At 41.9% G+C, this 24,317-nt stretch overlaps 2 protein-coding genes across 2 annotated transcripts; one reads left to right on the forward strand and one right to left on the reverse strand.

Moving 5' to 3' along the window:
• Positions 1–9,762: 9,762 nt before the first annotated feature.
• On the forward strand, positions 9,763–12,505 carry ccn2a (cellular communication network factor 2a). The gene is made up of 5 exons (XM_083898974.1): positions 9,763–10,016; positions 10,161–10,377; positions 10,474–10,725; positions 10,819–11,030; positions 11,141–12,505. Exons 1-5 carry the CDS (start codon positions 9,954–9,956, stop codon positions 11,435–11,437), a joined length of 1,041 nt encoding a protein of 346 aa, XP_083755100.1. The 5' UTR covers positions 9,763–9,953; the 3' UTR covers positions 11,438–12,505.
• A 2,004-nt stretch (positions 12,506–14,509) lies between these two features.
• LOC310934732 (uncharacterized protein) lies at positions 14,510–21,056 on the reverse strand (the record flags this gene model as incomplete). Its single annotated transcript, XM_083898527.1, has 8 exons — positions 14,510–14,593; positions 15,467–15,891; positions 16,613–16,948; positions 17,931–18,017; positions 18,101–18,169; positions 19,288–19,381; positions 20,637–20,686; positions 21,011–21,056. 8 exons carry the CDS (start codon positions 21,054–21,056, stop codon positions 14,510–14,512), a joined length of 1,191 nt encoding a protein of 396 aa, XP_083754653.1.
• Positions 21,057–24,317: the final 3,261 nt, after the last annotated feature.

Consider the following 24,317-nt stretch of genomic DNA (forward strand, 5'->3'; position numbering starts at 1 on the left):
AGTCTTAAAAAAAGTCTAATGATAGAAAAACAGTCTGAGCGTATTTGATGTTGAGGAATGGGAAGGTGAAGTCTTGACCTGGATTGCGGCACATCACGCCTCGAAACACCTGTTGGGGGGAAACACAAACCCACAACTGAAAGTGTCTGTTTTTTTCTGCGCTCGAAGTAACATTTACCTTGGCAGCGAATGAGACAAAGTGGCAGCGTGTGATTAAAGCCAATGTTTTTATGCAAGGCTTTTACAGGAAGCTAATTAGCTGAGGTATGCAGTCGTGTGCCAAGCTAATAGGGGGGAAGCTGACATTCCTGCAGGGAAAGCCGTACCCTCAGAACTCTACAGAATATGTATTTACGCACAAGCCTTTCAACTCAACGTGTTCTCGTGTGCATGGAACACAGGGAAAGTTAGGATGTGGTCGAGCTCTGAGAACGCTGGAAAAAGAAATGTGCTCAGGTTATTTGTCCTGTTGTAACTGGATGTTAAGTCACTTTGAAATGAAAAATAATCATGTTTAAACAGTGAGTGATTGTGGTGCAAACTTAACTTCAGTTGCTTCAGACTTGTCAGACCTCAATGTGCATGATAGACAATTCAAATTCAGGGCAGGTTGGTGGAGAAAAAAGAAAAAAATCTTGAAATGAATGCGCTGCTACTTTATGTACCTACTGGTGCTGATGGTTTTTAACTTTAAAAACAAGCTCTAAGATAGATTCAAAGACCAATTTGAAGGGTCACAGAGCCACTGTTCATGTGATCAGTAACACACGTGTTTTTCCCGCCAAAACATGTCAAAATGGCTGCTGTGCAAAGGGGCCGTTCAGGTACAGTACACAGAAATCAGGCCACACAGGAAAGGCAAGTCCAAATGACAGAGTGAAAAATCCAGAAAAGGGTCAAAACAAACTGAGAAACTCACTATCGCTCACACAAACTGGCACCAGACAAAGACAACGAGGAGCAGCTGTGACAAATTAGAGCAGGTGCAGGTAATCAATGAAGGTGGGCAGGAAGTGAAGACACCAATATCAAACTAAGACAAAGTACAAGACAAAAAAGTCATGTAGGAACTAAAAAATGGAACCTAACGGGGATGCAACACCTTATAGCAGTATTGGTTTTTGTAATGGTAAATTCAATTTCTCTGACTCCTAGCTAAAACTGCCCAACACCCCATTCATGCCCAGTACAGAATACCAGGTCCTTTGTGTATAGTGTATTGTGCATTGTGTCTAGCCTGAGCTGACACCTTCCTACAACATGCGCAGCGAGTCGGCTCCCTGATACCTACAGTAGACAAAGAGGTGTGAAAACTTTGTCTATTGGAGGAATTCAAAAGGGGAGTTGCATAGCTACGCCCTAAAAGGGTAGATTCCTTGCCTATTGGAGGAATGCAAAAGGGGAGTTGCTCAGGTATAAATGTAGAGGACACACTTTGCTCAGGGTCTTTCTCCAGCTAGGATCACTCCTGTGAAGATTGACCTTTTCCTTGCAACGAAAATAAAAACTTGTCGGCCGTTAGAAGTTCTCCATTTCATTCTTCACCAACAGCAGAAAATTTTCACAACATCTATCTTTTTGATAGACCATGAAACTCATTATACGTTTGAAACCAAACCCTGGCAAGGGGACTTAGCCTGGCGCTAACACCCACTTTTTAACACCCAGTTCATGCTAAAGCTATTTCTTGGTTTGATTCCACAACAGTTTAGGTGATAAAAACTATAATTCCATGTGGCAAATTATAAATGTAACTGCATTAAGCCAAGCTAGGTCTTTTTTTGTTTTGTTTATTGTCTTACACTAAGCCACAAAGCCATGTAGCTCTTAAGTTCCACACTGAAAGGACAGACGTGAAATCAATCTACTCACTTTTTTACACAAAGTGTTGAAACTATTCTTTGGAAGAAACAGACCTTCAGTAAACTGCCAAGCTTAGTCACACCAAATGAGCTTCCAAACGCTTCTGTTTTAGTTGAAGCACTGTGTGTGGCAGCAGGACCCCACGCTATACTTGGAAACATCACCTGCAAACAGCAGACCAAACGCAGGGGTCATAGATGCTATGTGACCCTAAAAGTTCAGTGTGATCTACTAGCAGGCATTTTTAAATGTGAGAAATGTGGTTAGTTTCTTACTTCTGATGGCTTCAGCTGATTAACAGCTGGCTCAAAAAGTAGTTTCTAAAGCTGGCTGCTCCATGACTTTGCCTGGTTTCATCCATCCATTATGGTTTAATGTGAGGTCCAGAGGAGGAAAGTGCTCAGTGAGCACCAAGCAGTGTGTCAGACCTGAAGGCTAAGATTAGTAACCCGCTGAACCTCTGGCTGAGAGGTCAGCGAAACAGAACAGAGGCCATCCTGGACTCACATGGAGCTGTGTTTAAGTTAAGACCACTCCACTTCCATATCCATGTGTGTGGCAGCGAATCTACATCTGAGATGAGTTTCTGGTGTTTGTTGAAAGAGTCCAACAGCCCAAATTCTCATCACGGTCACTAGTCTAAACACTTTCCAAGATGCAGGTTTTAAATAGGCAATTTCCACTCTCTCCCCCTTCAGTCCAGCCTGTTATATATGTACAAATGTTCCCAGGCACTCGGTCTATTGTTAGATTCCACCTGTGAGCTTGAGCCAATAATAAAATAAAAGACTTAGTTTGAGGCAGATGAAAGAAATGTTATTTCCCTTGTTAACCGATTGGCAAATGCATTCCCCTAGATGTCCCTAACCAAATGATTTATGAGAAAGTTTGACCAAAAAATGTAATTCTCCATCCAACAACGCCCCTCTGGTATCAATCAATATATTATACCTTGGCCCATTACCCCAAGAAACCCTAAACCCAAGTGTCTTGCACAAAAGATTGGGTCTCATGTGTGTTTTCAGTCTGAACCTTTTCCACCATTCTGGGCTTTAAATAGAAAGCGTTTCCATCTTGACAGTTCATCTGTCCACCAACCCCATTGTTAAATCTCAACAAATCATCCCGGGCTCCAGATCCATTATTAGTTTCCACTGCTCGTCTCTTCATCATAGGCAGGCTTCAAAAACGTATTCCGTCACGTCCAACTCTTTCATCTCTCAGTAATGGACCTGTCCCTTCTCCACTGTTAAATGTCAACAGATCACCGTCCAATCCATTTGAAAATTTCCCTCATAAGTGTTTTTGCAGGCTGTCGAATAAGGCAGCACTTCACTTTCCCAGCACGACCTCATTGGCCCGTTTCATTGTTAGCGATGCTGATGAAGCACATATCGCAGATGATGGAGGAATGTTGTGCATTTAAGCTACGAACCTGGGCGAGGTTGTTCCCGTGTTTTGTAAACCGGTGCTACAAAAATGTGCACTTCTTTCCCCACTGTGTTTACTAAAAGTCAATACAAACGTCAGTGTAATGCACAACAACAGAATCCTCCAGTTTGCAGCCGTATTGTTTTTAATTTTTTCCACCCTCACATCTCTCTGCAGGCAGTCCAAGAGTTCAAAGAAGCAGAAATATGCAGACAGGAAAATCATTTTGCGATCTCGGTTTCATGTTCAGTTTACGGAGTGGTATATAGATGGTTGGTTTGAAGGCCAGAGCCATGGAACATTCCTCAAATATCCTGCCAGCTACCACTAATGGAATTTAGTTGAATGGAAAGCAGAGTGCAGATAACACCGCTTCAGCTCCAAATACAGGGGAAGAGCATAACAAATACATGTTTACACGTGTGTTTACAGTGTTTTAAGGTTTAGAGGATAACCAGGAGTTTAAAAAATATAATGAATGTGAAGCTTTATTGCAGATTTATGGCGGTGTTCTTCATAAACTGGCAAGTGAGTGCACAATTAAAGTCCACTAACTACTTCAGCATGGGGTTGGATATGAATCCAGCAAACCTCACACACTTTTCTCACACTGGCATGAAAAGCAAAGTACACAAAACAAATTAAAGACAGATGAATAGAAGAAGAGGTACTTTGTGTACTAAAATGTATACAGTGAAATAAAAGTCTATATCTGGCCCGATGACGAGCAATAATGCAACTTTACTTCAAAGTTTGAGTTGCCTTGTTTACTATTTATTGAGCTGTCCGGGGAAGGTATGACTGCAGCTTTACTGAATATATGAGCAGTATGTGGGAACCATGATGTCGCACAAGACACAGAGACCTCCTCTGTGACATCACCAAACATGGTGTGATGGAAGGGCACACACACACACACACACACACACACACACACACACACACACACACACACACACACACACACACAAGGTGTTAAGGAAACCTGTGAATGATTCCCACTTTCCATTACTGAGGGAGAAACTAACTGAGGACAGTGTCATCACCAGAGTCTGATGTGGGCAAGTAAATATGCAGCAAGGGTCGGCCTGTGTGTGTGTGTGTGTGTGTGTGTGTGTGTGTGTGTGTGTGTGTGTGTGTGTGTGTGTGTGTGTGTGTGTGCGTGTGTCATCTCCACTGATCCTAAAGTGGGAAACTGCACAGCTGAAGTGACACCGTTGTGTGGCCTTGTGACGTCACACTGTTTCTAAAAACTGAGCGGTGAAGTCATGAGGTTATGAATGAATGGGAGGTAACAACAACATGCGTGGATTCAGACTAGAATAGAGGGCAACATAGAGGCTCTGGAATTACTGTGTCAGGCATTTGTTTTCCTATCAATGCAGAGCCACACATGACAACAAATCCACAAAGAGCAGCAGTTCCGTTTTATATTGTGTTTGTGCCATTGTTCTCTTTTAGTTGCTTGGACCACAGCTTTACTGAGAATTTCTATTCACTGCTTGTGTCAGCGTTGTCACAACAAGCAGCAGCCGTCGTCAACAACACACAAGCACTAAAAATGTCTTCCAAGTCCAAAACTAATGAAGTTAGTGGAACATTTGGCTGCCAAATGTTGCAGTTTATATTAGGAGGTGAATACAGTATTGTATACACTTGTCAAGATGCCAGAGAAAAAAAAACCCAAATACATTTTCTGCTCAATGAACAATTTAATCACATCCACTTTATAAAAGGTGTGAATGGGACTAGTCTCTTTTTTAAAAGAGGAAGGAGTTAAAGGGGACATATTTTGCAAAATCAACTTTTTAATCATTGAAATCCTTATAGTTGGGACTCTGGAGGTCCTATCAGTCGGCAAAGTGTGAAAAAATGCCTCGCTCATGTTTTTGTGGTCCTCCTCAGTCTAAGTATAGGAGATAAAACACTCAATGTTGACTTTCTCGCTCGTTGCTATGTCACAATGCGCTAAATTCCTGGAATTGTTGTCTCGCGTAGCTTCGCTTTATCCGTAAAAGACAAGAGAGTGCTGGCGAGGGCAACGGCATCCGAAAACCGGAAGTCTGCAAAGTCCTTGAAAAGTTCTATTCTTGGCTCCACAGTGCAGCACAGAGTTCTACACACATTTCCAGCCTCAGAGGATTTATCTGTCCAGTGGATACATGTTATATATGATGGCAATGTGCCTGCTAGAGCCTGCTAATGATCACTTTTCCAAATGCTAACTACTGTTATCTCCCAGTAGCCTCTGCGTCCCTTAAGTTTCATTTTACTTTTTTTAAGGTGGATTTTTAAGGTGGACCTAAAGAGATTCTACTAAACAGAGCGTTCTGAACAGGGCTGTTTTGGTGAGGGTGATTTAACTGCTGTGGTGCTTCATCCTTATGGTATTTTGACCACAGCATGTCACAGACATGTTCATTAGGACACCAGGGACCTATAGGTTAGCTTGGAGAATTAGGGTATAATATGAGTCCTTTAATGATTTTTTTTTGTGCTTTATTAGTTGAAGTCTTGCATTTCTACTTGCTTTACAACAATATGCGTCATCATCTGTAAAGCTCACTATCACACAATAAAGTTTGCAACCCATAAGCACAACCCCAAAAAACAACAAAAGACACACAGGTCATTTCAGATCATCACACTGTGACAGCAGGAGGCTCAACAGTCTGACCAGATCTGTGAAAAGCACCGTGTATATATAAGCTGAGGGATTAATGAGTGAATGTGCTGCAGGTGAGTGGGAGTCATGTGTGAGGAGCAGCAGGTGAAGGACGTTAGGTGATTATCTGACATGGAGGAGGGGAAGCAACTGAAATAACCAAGAAACAACAACTTATAGTAAAATTAAATTAAAGCAGAAATATCAGTGATTATTCATGACATCATCATCATTATATTATCACAGGTGGAAAGTAATTAATTACATTTACTTGTGTTACTGTAATGGAGAGGGTTTTTTGTGTACTTGTACTTTTTTAAAGACATTTTTTAAAATATGTAATTTTACTTTTACTTCAGCATGTTTTTTGTGGAAGTTACTGTACTTCACTACATATTAAATCACATACGTTACTGACCTTGACCCAGTTTGACTGATACATGATGGGTTTACATTTTGTTTTGTCAGCACTTTCATTTGTAAAGGTTTGCCTTTAATTTAAAACAATTCATGTGAGATTTGTGTTCATTTGTCATTAATTTTTGCATGACACAAGAAAAAAAACCCAACCCTAAGTAACTTTTACTCTGAATAAGCTACTTTTTTAACTTGAGTACATTTTCTGACCAGTACTTGTATTAAGTACAATTTTACAAAAAATAGTGATACTTTTACTTGAGTAGTATATTCAAGTACTCTTTCCTCCTCTGACAATTCTTGATCAGGATGACACATGCTGTTTTCATTGTACAGTACCATTTATCACACATCGCCACCACGCTGAACAACACTACATTTTCCAGTGTGCACACGTGTTAAAGATTCGAAGTGAAACAGCTTGCACAGGTATGTTTAAAAACACAGATGCCAACAAGTACAGAGCTGAACAGACCCCTGTATCACCGCCACACTTCTGATTACTGATTTTCACTCACAGCCACTTGCTTAGACAAACATCTCGGTCTATACTTAGTCTTGAGTTGACATATCTGGGCCTATACCACACACGGAGACATATGTTTCCTTTGGCCACCGCAGTCGGCCCATCCACACATTTAGATGTGCCGAACAGTGAGTCTGCATTTGAAACCATGGACCTGACGAGCTGAGCTCAGTGAATCTGACAGCAAAACAGCCAGTAAACTAACAGCATGCAGAAAAAGGTCCTGTGAGTAAGAATTAGTGACATCTAATGGTGAGACTGCAGATTGCAACTAGGGAGTCAGGTACCCAGGATCGTAGTTGCCTAAAGTGCATATAAAAACTTATTCTCAGGTTACTTGTTAAGAAATCTATGTAATCTGATTAAAATGTGTACATTTTGCATTATTTTAAGGCAAGAAAATGCCATCAACAGGATTACATTTGATATTTAAAGAACATTCCTTAGAGCCCATTCAACAACTTTCCTGTGATGTAAGACACACTGACTTTATAAACAACCTGTCAGACAGTAAATGACTCTGCACGCAACAGAACAGCATCAGCTACAGTTGATGTTGTTGTGCAGCGTGGCCGGAGTGTGTCCCTCCGTCAAGCTGCTTCCTTTAGATATCACAGAGGTGACGTTCGGGTCCTGATGCTGCAATGAGTAATCAACACACACACACATATGCAAACACACACTAGTCTGTTTTGAGAGACTATTCCACACCAAACCACACTTTCATTCCCGGCTGTATTTTTCCTTGGTTTCATAGTAGTTCCAACTGTACTGAGCCAGCACACAGAGAGAGAGAGAAAGAGAACATATCCATATTAGGAAAAGAGCAGACATCCTTATATGGGGATGCTTCCTCCCCTGTAGTAACAGCCCAGTCTGCTGGCTTCTCTCTCGCATTCTTTCAGCTCCAGGTTTCTCTGGGAGTTTTTTCATTTCCGATTCGCTGGCTGGAGAATGAGCAGGGCCGCCTTTCATAAGAGTCTGGCCTGGTGTGTGATCCCCCCTTCGACAAAAAAAATAAAAAAATACACAAACCTCCGTCTCGCCGCTTTCCTGCAATCCTCAACTGTGAGGTTTGATGTAGTAGAAATAAGCCTGGCCAGGGACACAGCACACCTGGCCTTTCAAGGCGATCATAGACTAAACCTCATTAGGCAGGTGAGAAGCCAAGGAACATGGAGCTTTTGTTCCCACAACATCGACCCCACATACCTGCATGGGCCGGGGATGCACTTTCACTTCAGCCGACTCAGGGTTTTTAATCACCGTTTGTTCTTGCTAAGACCTGGTGGAGACAGAATGTCATGTCAAATGTGAAACAGAACCTCCAGGGTTTGTGATCAGCAAAAATCCTCAAATTAAGAAAAGCAGCCTTATGTTATGATCAGTTGATAACTGAGAACAATAGTCTTTATGCCTTTAATACCTGTCGTGCATTCAGCTCAGGTGTCTCAGGTGTATTCAGTTACTGAAAGAAATGTAAAAGTATTGATAGCACACTTTATTTTTGAGCTATTTCTTACTTGGGTTCATTTTATTGCATCACAAAGAAGGGAATCTAAATGAAAGGGGGCTTATTTGATGCTGATTCGATTTATTTTATTCTCTCTGATGTTTATTTGAAGACCAAAGTAAGCAAATACTCTTCAAAGTAAGACCTTTCATTAAAAACTATGAAAAGCTCAAAGGCTGACATACCAGTATCTGATATTTTTCTTCTCCCATGCTTTTTCTTTAAACAACTGTTGGAGGTCTATGAATGTCAACATTGTCTAATATGTCACCAAATCCATCAACCCATCATTTAGAAACCACTGTAAACTACCTACAGCAGCTGTATACAAAGCAGCTCCACCTGGACACAGTAGTTACAGTATAATAATACGTGTGCATGGCTGCAACTGTATTAACAATCTCTGCAGATCACTCAAAGAAACCACAATGATTGCTTTCACTCCTGCTGCAGCAGCACTCATGTACTTTTACTAAAGCAGTGTTTTCAAAACAAAACTTTCACTTTTTTTTTTTTTTTTACATAATTGTCCTCACAAAATAACAGATACTAACCATAATGCTTCACTCATTCATACTCATGCACCCACATGTGTTTAAGTGAGTAACACGGCGCGATGCATTTCAGCCGGCTGATGTCATTGGACAAAAATGCCACTGCAGTCACTGTGTCCCAGACGAAACCACACACACAGAAGTACAGAAGACAAAGTGAAACTGCAGCCCTGGAGTTTGGAACAAGCACCTTGATAGATAAGCAGCTCAGGTTAATAATGATTACACAAAATGGGTTTCCTTTCACCAACAGCTTGCTCTTCCTTTACTAAAGTACAGACTGCGCCGCGTGCCTTTGAAGTAAAAGCTGCGGAAAGCTTATAATCCTAACCTCCCATTACACATCAATCCGAGGCATGTTTATGTGTTTTTTTATGAGTTTACCTGTTGTTTTTAACTTCCCATCTTCCATGTAAAGCTCTTTGTGCTTCCTTTTTTTTTTTTTTTTTTTCAGAGAATTAATATTTATAGGTACGGCTGTCTGTTTGTGAAGTCAGTCTTAAGGAATTCCCAGTGTGGGGTCCCTGGTCTCTAACCAGACTTAGCCTCCTATTTCAGATGAAAGCTGTTCTGAGACGGTGTTGTTTGGCCGAGCAGCAGAGCCTTGCCTTCAGACAGCAGGAATGTGGGATGTCTGGAGTGGGGGTCAGGAAGCGAGGAAAGAATGCCAAGTATGTCCATGTTTGTCCAGGGCTGGCTCTCCATTCAGCCCCCAGTGACGTGCTGCGAGGGCCAGCGAGTATAAAGGGAGCTCGCCTCTCCACTCAGAACTCAGATCAACTCCTCTACTGAAGCTAAACTCTAGCTTATACCAAGGAAGGAAGAAAGAAAGACATTGACCGGAGCAGCAAAGAAACGCCACGGGGCAAACGAGATCGACTTGATCAGAAAAGGTTTCTCAAGCTCAAACTCGAAGACTCAAGGAAGACTTTCCAAAGAAGACTTTAAGGAAAAACTAGAATTTATTTCTGCAAGGAAGAAAATATGTCTGCTGGACTGAAGAAAATGATTTTGCTGCCTTTCCTGTGCATCCTGCTCTCATACATGGTAAGTCCAGAACGATTATATTATTTAAGTTTTACGCCATTGACTCTTCTAACTTTTATTGCTGAATAAGATCATTGTGTTGTCAGTGTGCTGAATGTAAGACTCTTGCTATAATGCAGAATGTGGCTTTTATATTTACCTCAGGCTGCAGGTCAGGAGTGCAGCAGCCAGTGCTCATGCCCCTCAGCCCCCCCTCAGTGTGCACCTGGAGTGAGTCTGGTGCTGGACGGTTGTGGCTGCTGCAGGGTGTGTGCCAAACAGATGGGAGAACTCTGCACCGAGAAAGACGTGTGCGACCCCCACAAAGGCCTCGACTGCGACTTCGGAGCCGCCATCAACAGACGCATCGGAGTGTGCACAGGTGAGAAATCTGACTCCAGAGCAGGAGAGTCCACTCTAAATCGCCCTCAGCTGTGAACTGAATCATGACCCTTTACCCTGTTGTTTCCATCCACAGCTCGAGAAGGCGCCACCTGTGTGTTTGGAGGGATGGTGTACAAGAGTGGGGAGACTTTCCAGAGCAGCTGCAAGTACCAGTGTACCTGTCTGGACGGAGCTGTAGGCTGCGTCCCTCTTTGCTCCATGGACATCAGGCTGCCCAGCCCCGACTGTCCCATGCCCAGACGAGTGAAGGTGCCAGGAAAGTGCTGCGAGGAGTGGGAGTGTGATTCTCCCTACAGACACAGCTTCATGGGCTCAGTTTTGCCTTGTAAGTTAATCTCCTTATGGGCATCACATTGTATGGTTTTTTAACATGCAAATGAGCTATAATCTAATCCTGTGTTTCCTCATGTGTTTATAGCTTACAGAGAGGAAGATACCTATGGCCCTGATCTCTCCTTGATGAGGGAGAACTGCCTGGTTCAGACGACTGAATGGAGCGCCTGCTCTAAGACCTGTGGCCTTGGCATCTCCACCAGGGTCACCAATGACAACCGCGATTGCCGCCTTGAGAAACAGACCCGACTGTGCATGGTGCGACCCTGCGAGTCACATCTGGAGCAGAGCATTAGGGTGAGTCTTTGTTCAACTGCGCTGCTGCCCTCACACTCTCCACATAAAACCAAAAAACACCTGAACTTACAATGAACGCCTGCTGATGTTGTCTCTGTCTCTTCCTGCAGAAAGGAAAGAAATGCATACGCACTCCCAGACTCTCCAAACCCATGAAGTTCGAGATCTCTGGCTGCACCACCACCAAGTCTTACAGGCCCAAGTTCTGCGGCGTGTGCCTCGACGGCCGCTGCTGCACCCCCCACAGGACCACCACCCTGCCCATGGAGTTCAAATGCCCCGACGGACAGGTCATGAAGAAGCACATGATGTTCATCAAGTCCTGCGCCTGCCACCACAACTGCCCCGGCGAGAACGACATCTTCGAGTCCATGTATTACAAGAAGATGATGGGAGACATGGCGTGAGCGAGCCGCTGAAGGACCACAGAGAGCTTATGACTTGAAAAACAAAACAAAAAAAAAACCGCAGAACTCCATCTCATTTTGCAGCTCAGTATATATGTGTTGTTGTTTTTTTCATGTTTAAGTTTTGTCATTGTAAAGGTAGTCCAGACACTTTATCTGAGTGTCTGTGAGTATTTTACGGCTGCTGAATATCAGCCACATAGACTCAGACAGAGGGCTGCGTAGCAGCTCCAAGAGATTCCTGCACTATAACTATTGACAAGCCTGCTGTCAGGTTCCACCCATTCCCCTTGAAATGTGTCCATTTTACTGTGTGCATTTTAAAACCTTATCTAAACCTTTACCTCCTCTAAAAATGAGGTGTTTCTAAATTACTCCCTCCACCCTGACCAGACCTGCGAACTCGTAGCAGCTGTAGAGGGAGCACACAGACCACAGCAGGCCAGTGTTCCCCTGTCCAAACAGGTCTGAATGTGTCCTTGTGTGTGTGTGTGTGTGTGTGTGTGTGTGTGTGTGTGTGTGTGTGTGTGTGTGTGTGTGTGTGCGCGCGTGTGTGTTTGTGTGCATGTGTTTGTGTAAGCACAGGCCTGAATGTCAGCCTTGTCTGTGTAAGACGCTGTTCACTCTCCTCAGAGTAGAGGAAAGGTCAGAGTTTCCGCCCAGCGTGTGGATGAGAAAGCGAACAGCGCCCTGAGTTTAGGGTTAGATATGGAGACAGTGGGCTTTGCCACAGCACTGAGGAAAAAAAAAAAGAAAAGAAAAAGAAAACATGACTATTCCTGATTCAGGGTCAGAAGGAAGAAACCAAGTGTTTATAGAAACGAGGACGTGTCTATTTTGTACAAAAACGTACGAGGAACGACTGGAAGAATTGCAATTTCATTCCTTTTTATTGTCGACGTGTAAATGTTTGTACATATTTGTACAGTTTAAGTTAATTTAAAAAAAAAAAAGCCAAAATTTGTGCTGTGCTTCGAAAAATGTAACGACAGTGTATTTTTATTGAGAAGTGTGACGAAAATGTTACATGTTTGACTTTGTAGCTGGAAATAAAATGTTATATTTTTATACAAAACGTGTTTTCCACTTGTCTTTAATTAATCGATAACTACTAATTCTTCACACATTACATCCAATGACTGACATTCCTTCAAACAGAACTGATTGAAAGTGATTATTACTTTTGAACACAAGTTAAACATTTCCACTGTGTCACATTTGCAGCTTGAGTGAAAAAAGGTGAAAAGTGATGATTATAAAGCAGATTAAAAGGATTAGTAATCCTGTAATATTATATAATAGACTTCTAACCATGTGTGTGAGTTTTCCCCTTCATAATTTTACATAAGAAAACATCTTCCTCTGTAACGAGCTGATAAATTCAGAAAGTGTGTCACCTCTTATAAAATAAACATCTCACTAATATGACAAGATTGAAAAGGTAAAAAAAAAAACACCTCACTGTACCTTTGATGCATTTGAAAACTGCTTCTCAGACTGTACAACGTCGCCACCTGGTGTCCAATTCACGTTGTTGTCCTCAATGTTTCTGTAATTATTTCTAACACAGGTGTTTAAAGAGGTTTGTCCTGATGAATGTGTTTTGCTGCAGATTATAATAAAGTGGGATTAACAGCTAAGACGTCTGCAATCAAATATAATCCACTCTTTCTTCTTCAATCATTTCAGTGAGGTGTTTAACTTGTTTATAATGAATGTACCAGTTTCAAATAGTGTCTGTATTTGCATACACTGATAATCTAGACATAAAAGATTATGGATTAGACTGCATCGAAGCAGCTATACTTATATAAATTGCCAGAGAAAGTAAAACTTTTCGCCACTGCCTATAGTCTATTTTTGTCTCGTTTCAATCCTTTTATTTATTTATTTATTTGCTCACACACCGCTCTCTCCTTACCTACTCCTCATCAGTAAGAGTCAACTACTCGACGACAACGACTACAAAAGACGACTCCTTCTCATTAGCGGCGACCAGAGAATAATAAATCCGGGATTAAAACGTTGTGTCGTCAAAGAAATGAAACACATGTACTATGGAAACGGCTGGAGTGCCAGAGTGATGAATCATGTTTTCAGCCTCTTCGCCCACAGACACAAAACAAGTGCAGACTCAAACTACATGTGAGTCAATCGTCTCTCTCTCTCTCTCTCTCTGTAGTGAGGAGCTTCATTCACTATCTGTGGGAGCAGACACAAGGATTTAAAGACACAAATCATCACTATGGCAACTCAGGCGTCTGTTAAACAATCTATGAAGATGAACCTCTTGTTGTTAAGGATGCGATGTTCAAGGAATTTACCAACCAGCTTTCCAGATTCTATTTATTATTTTTTCTTACACAAATTTCATACAGTTTCAGATTACAATCTGGGCATTTTTTTTGTCTGCTAAAAATGTTCACTTATTGCCTTGGCGTGACTAGAGTCGACTGTATTTAGAATAATAAACAGGCATGTATCTATTCTCGTTCCTTATGATAATTAAGTAAGCATCTCAAGAAAGAGCCATGTTGTTGTCGTTGTCGTTGTTTTTGCACAAACTCATGGTGATAGTGTGTTTATACCTGGATCTGCCTTAACCTTTCACATAAAATCAGTGTGCAGGATTAAAAAATGATCTGAAAAGCAGGCGAAACGCATTGGCAAGAAAGACACAGGTGATTGTCAGAGTGGAGGAAAAAGAAGAAGAAAAAAAAGGAAAACTGTCGTCTTTCACTTGACAGAGAGATTCCTCCCTCCCCCTCTTCAGGAGACTTGCTGAATGTTGTGATTTGTGTTTTAATGCAGAGAGAGTGGTGCATTTGTTTTTGTTTTAGTGTGAACGTGTGTCTGTGAGGGAGGCGTGGGAGACTGTAGCAGTGTGGGGCATCCCCAAGAGAAACAGCAAAAGATAAAAAAAAAAAATTAAAAAAAAAAAAAACCTTGTCACATATTCACACACTCTACCTATGGAAACCAAGCATCTGGTAAAGCAGAGGAGGACGAGGAGGCAAAGGAAGGTTGCAGTGTCAACCAGTCTCTCTCACTCTCTCACTCTCTCACTCTTCCTCAGCCTCGTCGCAGCTCATGGAGTTTCTGAGCAACATTTTCCAGCTCTGACTCAATGGCTGCCAGGCTTTCAATCTCAGGCTCCTGCAGAGATAAGAGAGGACAAAGAGAGAGTTTTTAAGAATTTATATTTTAAAAAAAATCAAGGTTATCTTTTTTTATTCTAGTGCCAATTAAACAATTCTCCTCTGTTTACGTCTTGGGGGTAAGATCACAGCAAGCACAGGTTGGAACTGCTCTGTAAAAAATACATTATAGTGAAGTGATCAGGGTTCCCACATCTTGGGTGACATTAAATTCAAGGCCGTTTTTCAAGGACCAATATCCTCAGATTCAAGGACCGAATGTGCTGACGCAGCCTACAGTGGGAGAGCAACTTGTAAGAGCCGCTCTGTGCCCGCGGCGTCCAACTTTTATTGATTTGCAGCTACGCTCTCTGATTGTCCTTGGGGTCCTAACAGCAAGCCAGTCTTTGAAATCACCTTTGGTGAGGCGGAGATGTTGGAATTTGCATTTCCTAGGGAACACGTAATTAAATTTCTCTCGCTTAAACTTTACTCGCTCATTGTTCTGCATGGAATCTGACGGCACAGAGAGAGAGGCAGTGGACAGCGTCCACAAGACGGCTCGTAATCATGACTCCACGTTTGTTCTGCGTAGGCCTCGTCTACATACGTACATCAAACAATACAGGGCATGAAACAGTAGGTGGTGCTGTAACAGCCAAGGGAGACATTTGCCTAAATATCTTAACTTGTTTTTTGCACAAAATTCAGGTCACTTTCAGTGACCCATGTGTATTTAGGACCATATGGCCTTGAAATGTGTTACATCTTTACATAGTGTCACATTATTTCTGTGACATACAGAGTGGTATTTTATCATCTACTGTGAACCTATCCTTCAAACGTTGTCACCTTCTTTGTTAAGAGATACAAGGAAAAGTGAAAAGTTCACCTCTGACTTCCTGCTGGCGCTCCCCTCTTCCTCCAAACCCTTCCTCTCCTCTGGTGTCCTTCCTGCGATCATCTGCAGCTCCTTCTCCTCTGGACTCTTCTGCGCATCTCTTTTCTTCTTCCCCTCTTCGTCCTCTGCGGCCTCCTTCGAATGATGCGCCACTTCCTGGTGGCTGCCTGGCTCCCGCGCCTCCTTCCCGTCGGCTTTCTTCTTCAGTCTCAAGCCTTTGCCTCTCTTGTTCCATTGCTTTGTGCTTTCCTTGCTCCCCCTCTTCACGTCACCTTCCTCTTCCTCCTCGTGTTTGTCTGAGATAAATGAAGATCTCTTGTCTTCCTCCTCCTCCTCCTCCTCCTCATCTTCCTCACCTAGAGTCTGCTCTTTTGATTTGTGTCTGGGCGCGTCTCGCTTCTCCTCAGATGCAGCACCTGGGAACAGAAAGCAGAGTCCACGTTTCCGTACTGACACACACCTCGCACACAATCCTCTCCATCAGCAGGATTGCACTTCTTGTAATCAAGCGTCTGTTGCCAGCTGGCAGCTTGGCCTGCAGTACTGCTCGCTGTGCTTTATGGGATTGAAAAGCATGGCGAGGTAATTAGTTGACTTGGCCGAGGCTCCCTTTTACAGAGTATGTACAGTATGTACCTGTTCAGAATAAAAAAAGAGAAAAGAATCTGAACGGTTTGACTGCAGTGTTCAGTTCAGCGTGTTTTTAGAGATGTGAAATGAAGCACAGCAGCTAATTTAAATTCTAAGTCATGGAGATGTTTAATCATTTCTGTCGTGTGTGTGTTTGTGTGTGTGTGTGTGTGTGTGTGTGTGTGTGTGTGTGTGTGTGTGTGTGTGTGTGTGTGTGTGTGTGTGTGTGTGTGTGTGTGTGTGTGTGTGTGTGTGTGTGTGTGTGTGTGTGTGTGTGTGTGTGTGTGTGTGTGTCAGTCTGCCAGCATCATTGGCCTCACTCCCTCCCCCCCAACCTGAATTTCATCTGTTAGATGGAGGCACTTCCATCAATCAGTCAGTCCTGTTTCATTTACTAGGCAGCTTTTTCCTGTGCTGCCTTCAGAGAGCTTCAGTATTTTCATTTGCGTCGATAAGTAAAAACAATTATGATTTGACTGGACACTTAAAATACCTTCCGTGTATTACCTTTCTCCTTCTTAGACAGGTTTTCCTCTGAACTCTCCTCTGAATGTGCTCTCTTTTCTTCTTCTTCCTCTTCCTCCTCCTCCTCCCTTTTTCCATCCTTCCCCTCGCTCCACTCGTCCACAGACTCGGAGACGTGACTTCCTGGGCTCTCTTCGTCCTCATCCCTCTTCATCGGCGTCTCCTCCATGATGTCAGCACTGTCCTCCAGAGAGTCCTCTCCATCTTTGAGGCTCTCACCCTTTTCTTCTCCTCCTCCGTCCCTGTTTTCTGCCTTTCTTTTCTGGTAGAGGATGGATCGCTCACCGGTGCTTCCCAAGGCCTCCAGCATAGATCGATCTAAAAGGAAGGAGAGAGGTGGAAATTTACTTAACTAGAAGAAATGGATTTTTTCAGTGATGTTGAAAAATGTATTAGAGGAGTTCTTCTCAGCCACAGCTGCCTGTGTTTCTGTTTAATGGAGAGAAATAAGTAAGTCAGATGTTAACAAAGATATAAAAAATACTTTTTTTTTTAACTAAAGCCTGACCAATTTGCTGATTTCATGCAACGATGATCCATATTTTTATCCTGGAGCGTCTTCGGGAAAGACTGACTTGTACTGATCTTAAGGCTGTATATTATAACATTAGAGGCTAATTAAATCATATTTAGGATAAGATTAAATAGGACTTTAGCTTTCATCGTTCATTAGACACACACAGTACATGACCATGAGTGAAAACAATCATCATTACGAACACATTACATTTGCGTTGCATGCATAAACACATAAGACACAAAGATTCTGTCAGTTTCAAAGTGATTGTTATTATATGTGTTAGAATTCAGAGGCTTTAAATCGACTCATACATCAGAATTCGTAGACTTCACTCGGTGACAACAGGACATGTTATAGATTTCTAAAGATGTTTAACCCTAAAATGACAAAACTCCAGATGCCCTGGAAAGATCCATTTTCTCTCGTTCTTTCCTCACAGCTTGTCCAGCGTCTGTGTGTGCGGTGTGTTCTGTTCTGTTCGTCTGGAAGCCTCAGTGCGTCTGACCTGATTCTGTCCACTGAAAACATTGGTTTGACTTCACCTCAGCACTTTTCTCTTTCCCCACTGTTTATCATCAGCACCTGTTTTTGCTGACAACGGACAAACGGGCAAAACTGGAAGTCGTGCATCATTTTTTGACAGACGGTGCATTTCAAGGTGTTGATTATACACTACCCTGTTTCCTCAAACTGCAAGTGACTGAAATGTGGAAATAAATAAACGCATTAAATAACAATGCAGCAAAGTGGACTCTTTTCTTCGTGACAGAGGAAACTCACCAGAAGCGTCGTCTGCAGCCAGAGGAGTCTGTTTCATGGCAGCAGGTGCAGCAGCGTCTCTTTGCACCTGAGCTCGTTCTTGGCCTCCTGAAATTAAAACATGATATGATTCAAACTTCCTCTCTCTGGGCCCCCCACGAGCGCAGACTTTGGGCTGATCCGTGACTCACCGTGCACAGCGATCTCCTGCAGCTCCTTCAGAAAGTTTTGATGGCGAAGGATGGTCACAAGTCTGTCATCTGCTCACACACACACACACATACATAGATATAAAAGACGATGACATGATATGGGAGCAGGGGTAAAAAACACAGATATATGTCTTTCCTTTTCATTTTTTTTTCCCCACACGACTCAGCACTTTGGTTCAGTGATTCGTCAGAGTTAATTGCCCTGAAATTTACTGCTTTCAAAGCACGATTAATCATTTGGCTCCCAGTGACTCCCCCCCCCCCTCAGTGAATTAGAGAACTGGACTTTCTGCTGAACGCACAGATGGCACCGCACACTGCACAACAACAAAAAAAGACACAACGACTGTGCTTTCATGCTCTACTATCAGCCTGTGATGCTCTCGTATTTCTCTCCTGTTTCTTCACTTCCTTGGCTAAGACTTCCCCTCCTTTTCTCCCCCCCTTACCTCATCCCTCGGGTGGATTACAGTTTCTCTCTCACAGAACCAGCTCAGTGACAAATGCTCTGAGTATAGTGCTCCGATTGATTTTTTTTTTTTTTTTTACAAGGACGGCATCAAGGTAATACAATGACCATGTAACGGAATAGCCCTCCATGAGTGTTAGTGATCCTGCTGTATATTATAAACACTCTGCAGTGCTGGGTTTTTCACCCAGCAGTCACTGCATTAATCCATTAACGTTGAGATGCACAGGCCTCCTCACACAGCAGCATGCAGATGCGAGAGGGGAGAGGATGTGATGGCTGTCTGAACATAATGTTGTTCTCAAGGTTGCAGTTAAGGCAAAGTGAAAAACAACTTAATAGAACCATGATGATGATGATGATAATGAGGACAAGTTACATAACTCACAGTGTCATGTTTTTGTTAAACCACCAATCACTTTCATAATCAATGCACTTTTTAGTTATTACCTTAATAATTGTAGTTGTTTGGTCCATGAAATATCAGTTTTCTTGTGTCTTAGCCATGAATGAGCAACAAATCAATAATATTTAAGTAGCTAAAAATAACAGACAATTAGTTTTTAAATAAGTGATTCATAGTTCCAACCCTAATAAAACAATAATGGTGCTTTTATGCTGAAAATCTCAACATCTCTCATAACTTTGTGTGCATAAAAATGGGACATTAAAGATGGGGCTTGTCCAAATGTCTCACCTGTCCTCAATATGACCAGACACTCCTGACTGACGGGCACGGGGTGCGGCCTCGATAACACGTCTGCCAACGCCTCGACGATACATTTCATCACCTGTGGACAAAGACAAAGTGGGTTTTAAAAACCTCCAGATCCATATATGTGTCTCATGTCTTGAACTGAGTTGTTTTAACCAGGTCTGATGGGAATAAGACGAGACGGTTTAATGAATTCAAGTGATTCTGTGTTCTCTTTGAATGCAGTTCTGCTGCTCACTCCACCAACTCAAAGAATGAAACATCAACATCATTTCAGCTCCTACTGTACCGTGTGTTCAATGTCAAACCGTTCCCACATGACTGGTCATTTTTAGTTCTTTTCTCTCCTTTGTTCCGCTTCACTCTGACAGATATTTGGCTGCTGCTGCTGAGTCAGTGTCAGTCACAGCTTTTAACATCGTCCACATCTTCCCTTTCTGTAGATTCACCTCCCCAAAACCCATTCTGGGAACGACCTTCCCTCAACAGCTATTCTTTTAAGGACATCACAACGACTCTTGTTCACCTTAAAGCCAAACCCAAAGTACCTCTAACCGTAAAACTAACCTCACTTCCCTTTACATCTCATAAAATATATGTATTATTGTAAATTCACACTGTACAACAACATGTGATACCAGTGCAACATGTCAGTCTAATATATGTAAGAACTATACAACCCTACCATTTTAGACGATTTCTGGTCCCATTATCATAGGAGAATATCAAATATTATAACCACCCACACACACACACACACCACTCCTCCCTCTCTCAATTTCTCTCTACAGAGAAATGGCTCCAGTGATACCAAAACCTGTCAATGCTCTCCTCTCTGGATGGTATGTATTGATTTTAACAAGGTCACGGTGAGGGAACTTGTAGTGGAGCAGCTACATGAATGAGTCCAATAGCTCAGATCAGGCAAACCATTAAAACATCAAAGCCGCACTTGATGAAACAGTATTTTGGCATCTATGATTTTCCAGTTTTATTTTCTTGTGTAAGAGATTCAACTATTACAGTACAGTAACAGCAAGGTAATATGGGGCAACGTTAAGGTAGAAGCATCTCAATGCAATTGAACAGTAAGGGTGTGATTATATTAAACAGTAATACCATGTTATTTCCATAGTCATATCCAGATAGTAGCTTGGTTATGAAAATTACAATAGTCTAAAATCATTATTCATTGTTATTATCAATCAATTACTTACAAATTACAAAAACACATTATTACCATATTGTTTATGCAATGCAATGGTAAATGTATCATTCTATTTCAAATACAAATGATACTACAAGAATAAAGATGATTTAAAAAATGTTACCTTCACGTCTTCATTCTCCAGCTGACTTGAAGTCACTGGCAATGACAGAACTGCAAGAGAAAAGCACGAAAATGAAGATGTTTTTGTTTAAAAACAACCCGTACAGATGTGATGATTCCCTCCGTTCTCTATCGTGTTACAACCCCGCACACTGTCTGTGTTAATAATGTGTTAATAGTGTGTCAGTGTGTCAGTGTCAGGGAAGTGTGAATGTGCCAAAGGTGCGTTCAGGTGAATTCTCTGCGTCTGCCGCTGCGTCTGTAAAGACGCGTCTGTCGCTGTCCTTGGTGCTGAAAACCCTCACATAATAAATCTACGCTGCCTCCGCTGTGACATCAATTAACTTCAGTGCACTGAGAGGATGCTCGACTTACCGCAGTTGGACAACACTGTCACTATGAGCAGTCCTCTCCCGATCATGTTTGGACGAGAAGCTCTCCAGGAATAGGAAAAAACAGCGGAGCTTTATGTCAGAAGGTTTTGGCTTTTTTTTTTTTTTTCTCCGATTTGAAACAAGTCCACTGGATCAAGGACGCATTCTGAACCAAAACTTATCCGCCTTTCGGGTATTTCTGGAGAGCTAAATTCTCCTGAAGCGTCGGTGACCCGACACACTCCGTCCTCTCAGGTCTCTCCACCAACACCTCGACGCGACGGCACCTGCTTTTATAGGACGATGTGGACACAGGAAGTGACGTCACCCGAGACACAAATTATTTGCTGATGCACCTGATCATATACCTAAGTGGTTGTCAGGGCGTGTACAGGTTTAAAGCACCTCACAGGAAGAGGACTGGTTCATATGTGATATAGGTTTTATTTATTTGATTTCACAATAATAATTAAACAAAATTGCCCTTAAATGGCATTAAATCTAAAACCTGAAGATAAAAACAAGACACTGTGATCATATCATGAAACAGTGTTTTTATAAATAGAGTATTTGTGAATTAATGCAGACATTTACCATTTTTGTCTCACATCTCCATCAAATGCTGTTCTCGTGGAAGGACAAAGCCATCTCATCATACTGTATTTACTGATCATGTCTCTTGACTACCTGAATGCGTTGCTAGGTGACCGCTTATTGAAAATTATTGCTGCCATTGTTGTTGCAGTGCCCACTTTGATCATGTGAGCAGCTGGGTTGAATAGGAGTCAAAAGAAAAGAAAAAAAGGAAAAGAAAATCCACCTTTCACATTTAATAGAGATTATAGATCAAAACACATGCTTAACTTATGAAATTGTACAAGATGTATTATGAAAATCTTTAAGATAGAGCCAGTATTAGTCATTACTATAGTGGTATTGACACATTTGACTTTGTGAACCAGCTTGGGATCTGAACACATGGCTGCAGGCAGGAACAGAGGGGAAAACTATTTTAGCTCATCAGTTAAAATCTGAGGGTGTCATAGTCTACGATATCTTAAGAATGACTGTAGTTTGCTTCCCAGCTTCCAACTGTTTTTGGCTGGAAACTGAAATAAGTTAACCACTCTCTCTCTCTCCGTCTCTCTGCATTATACAGTAGATCACAGAGAAAATATACAAATATAGAGATTATGGAGGTACACAGGAGTTGTTGATCCACTGCTGCCTCCATCAGCAAGTTCCAATAAATTATCTTGTGAATTTGGTAAAATGATTTACCAAAAAATAGCAGCAATGGACTAGCATCTCATCTGTCCCTGCAAGCTAAAAACACTTATTTTTCTCTATGGACTTTGGTGCAGGAGAGTGAATGGTTTCCAGCCAGGGAAGACCGTCTATAAGTGAGATAAAGCAGAAGTAGGTTTTATTTGTCTTTTGTAAAGTGGTGAAAATCTGTTTTTCTGCGATGTTTTCACTGATAGTGTGTGTGTGTCATTGTGTGAGTCAACCAGCCGGGACCTGGAGACTCACACAATGACATGTTCAACCACACGCTTGGTAAAAGTCATTGTTAATAATACCATGCCAATATCTCATATAACCACACTTTAAAAAAAAAAACACTGTAACAAAGGTATGGTACATGGAGAATTTGGAATTCAGCTGAATATAAAAAGGCTGAGTCATGCATGCTCTATGATCAGCAGCTCTCAAGAAACATCCACAAACTTATTACTCACAGTTACGAGTTAATATTAATTAATTATCTATCGATTTAACATAAATCACACAAAACTACAGTATTGCGTTCATTTCTCATTGGTGCAAATTTGGAACTCATGACACGGTAAAGGAAATGCACTGCGTTACAGAACCCAGCGATTTGTATTCGGTCACCAACTGGCCTGTTCTATTGAGCTCCAGGAAATTTGGAGGCGCATGATATAGGAAGAGCAGCAGCCGTGACCGACACATGCAGGTACGAAGTCAGGCAGGGTGGGCTCCTGGGGAGCAATGGGGATTGGGTATTTTGCTCAGGGGTACTCCAGCCCTTTGAACTGGCAGGGACTCGAACCAGCAACCGGTCGGTTACAAGCCAAGTTCCCTTTTCCACTTTTGTGTTGTACTGGTGGAGCGCGCATTTTCCCTTTGAAACACAAATCACATTTGTCAGACACCAAAATCATGACATAATTAAATATTTGGATGACTTTACTAGCGTTTTGTAGTTGTTTATTTTCAGCCTTGCTCCAGTCATTTTGGAACATAAGTGCTTCACTCAAAAACAAAACACTGCTATATCGAGAAACTCAGAGAGAGTATTATTGTGTGGAGCGGAAAAGGCTTAACTCAGCACCCTGTGAACTGAACTGAGGTTTGAATGTAGCCGACATTTCTTTATATTAAAAGGTTACAGACTACTGCTTTTTTTAAATCCCCTGAATCAAAACAAAACATAATACATTAACAGAATTGCATGTTTTGCATTACGACACCATAAATGTCTTACGGACGTATTATCGTGTGTTCACATTAACGCTGTTTGCTCTGTTACCTCATACGCGCAGATGTTGAGGTCACTTTCATTTGTTGCCGACCTCCATGTTCATTAAAAACACAATGACAGACAAAGAGGGTTTCCAAGGTGTGCGCCGCACTGTTTGTTGTTTCAAATTTCCGACCGAGATCCCAAAGATCTCTTTATGCTTCCAGAGAGACAATAAAGGCCCCGTTTGCGTCAGAGCCCCGATCCATATTTGTGCAACACAAACTGGCAACGGCTTTGTTTAAACATGAAAAGGGTTTTCTTTGAAAGCAATAATACGGTCATTATGAAATCCAGCAGCTACATGGACTGAATGACAATCTGTCCACCTCCACATCCAAGAGGGGGATAAAGAACAGGGATATACCTTATATCCTAAAGTGTAAGGCTAACAAAAAATACTTAATGGAGCGATAACATGTCGACTCAAGTTTCTTTAATTGCTGAATAAACAGATTAGAAAGGGCTTTCTCTCTCTTTTCCAAATAGGTTTTTATTGTGTTTGTCTTGAAAGGCGCTGTGGAAAACCATATCATTTAAACCATGCAAAGCAAAGTGCTTTTTATTTTTCCGTTCAAGGGCTAAATTATCAATTCAAAGTGAACCACAGTAGCCTGACATGAGCTTATTATAGTCTCCACCTGTCCACGCGGTTACACTAATTAAACAGTCAATACATCATGTCCTGTTCTCTCTGTTTGAGCAGAGACTGGTTGTATGGAAGAGTCATATGTAGTGAGATGATCATGTAACACAGGTC

The sequence above is a fragment of the Microchirus variegatus genome (assembly GCF_963457635.1).
Source record: "Microchirus variegatus genome assembly, chromosome: 12".
NCBI lineage: Eukaryota > Metazoa > Chordata > Actinopteri > Pleuronectiformes > Soleidae > Microchirus > Microchirus variegatus.

Excerpts from the sequence above, each read along its gene's own strand:
- ccn2a (XM_083898974.1), top strand. The coding sequence starts at position 9,954 with ATGTCTGCTGGACTGAAGAAAATGATTTTGCTGCCTTTCCTGTGCATC. Across the intron at positions 10,017-10,160 it reads GCATCCTGCTCTCATACATG|GCTGCAGGTCAGGAGTGCAG; the intron begins GTAAGTCCAGAA and ends TATTTACCTCAG. Across the intron at positions 10,726-10,818 it reads CATGGGCTCAGTTTTGCCTT|CTTACAGAGAGGAAGATACC; the intron begins GTAAGTTAATCT and ends ATGTGTTTATAG.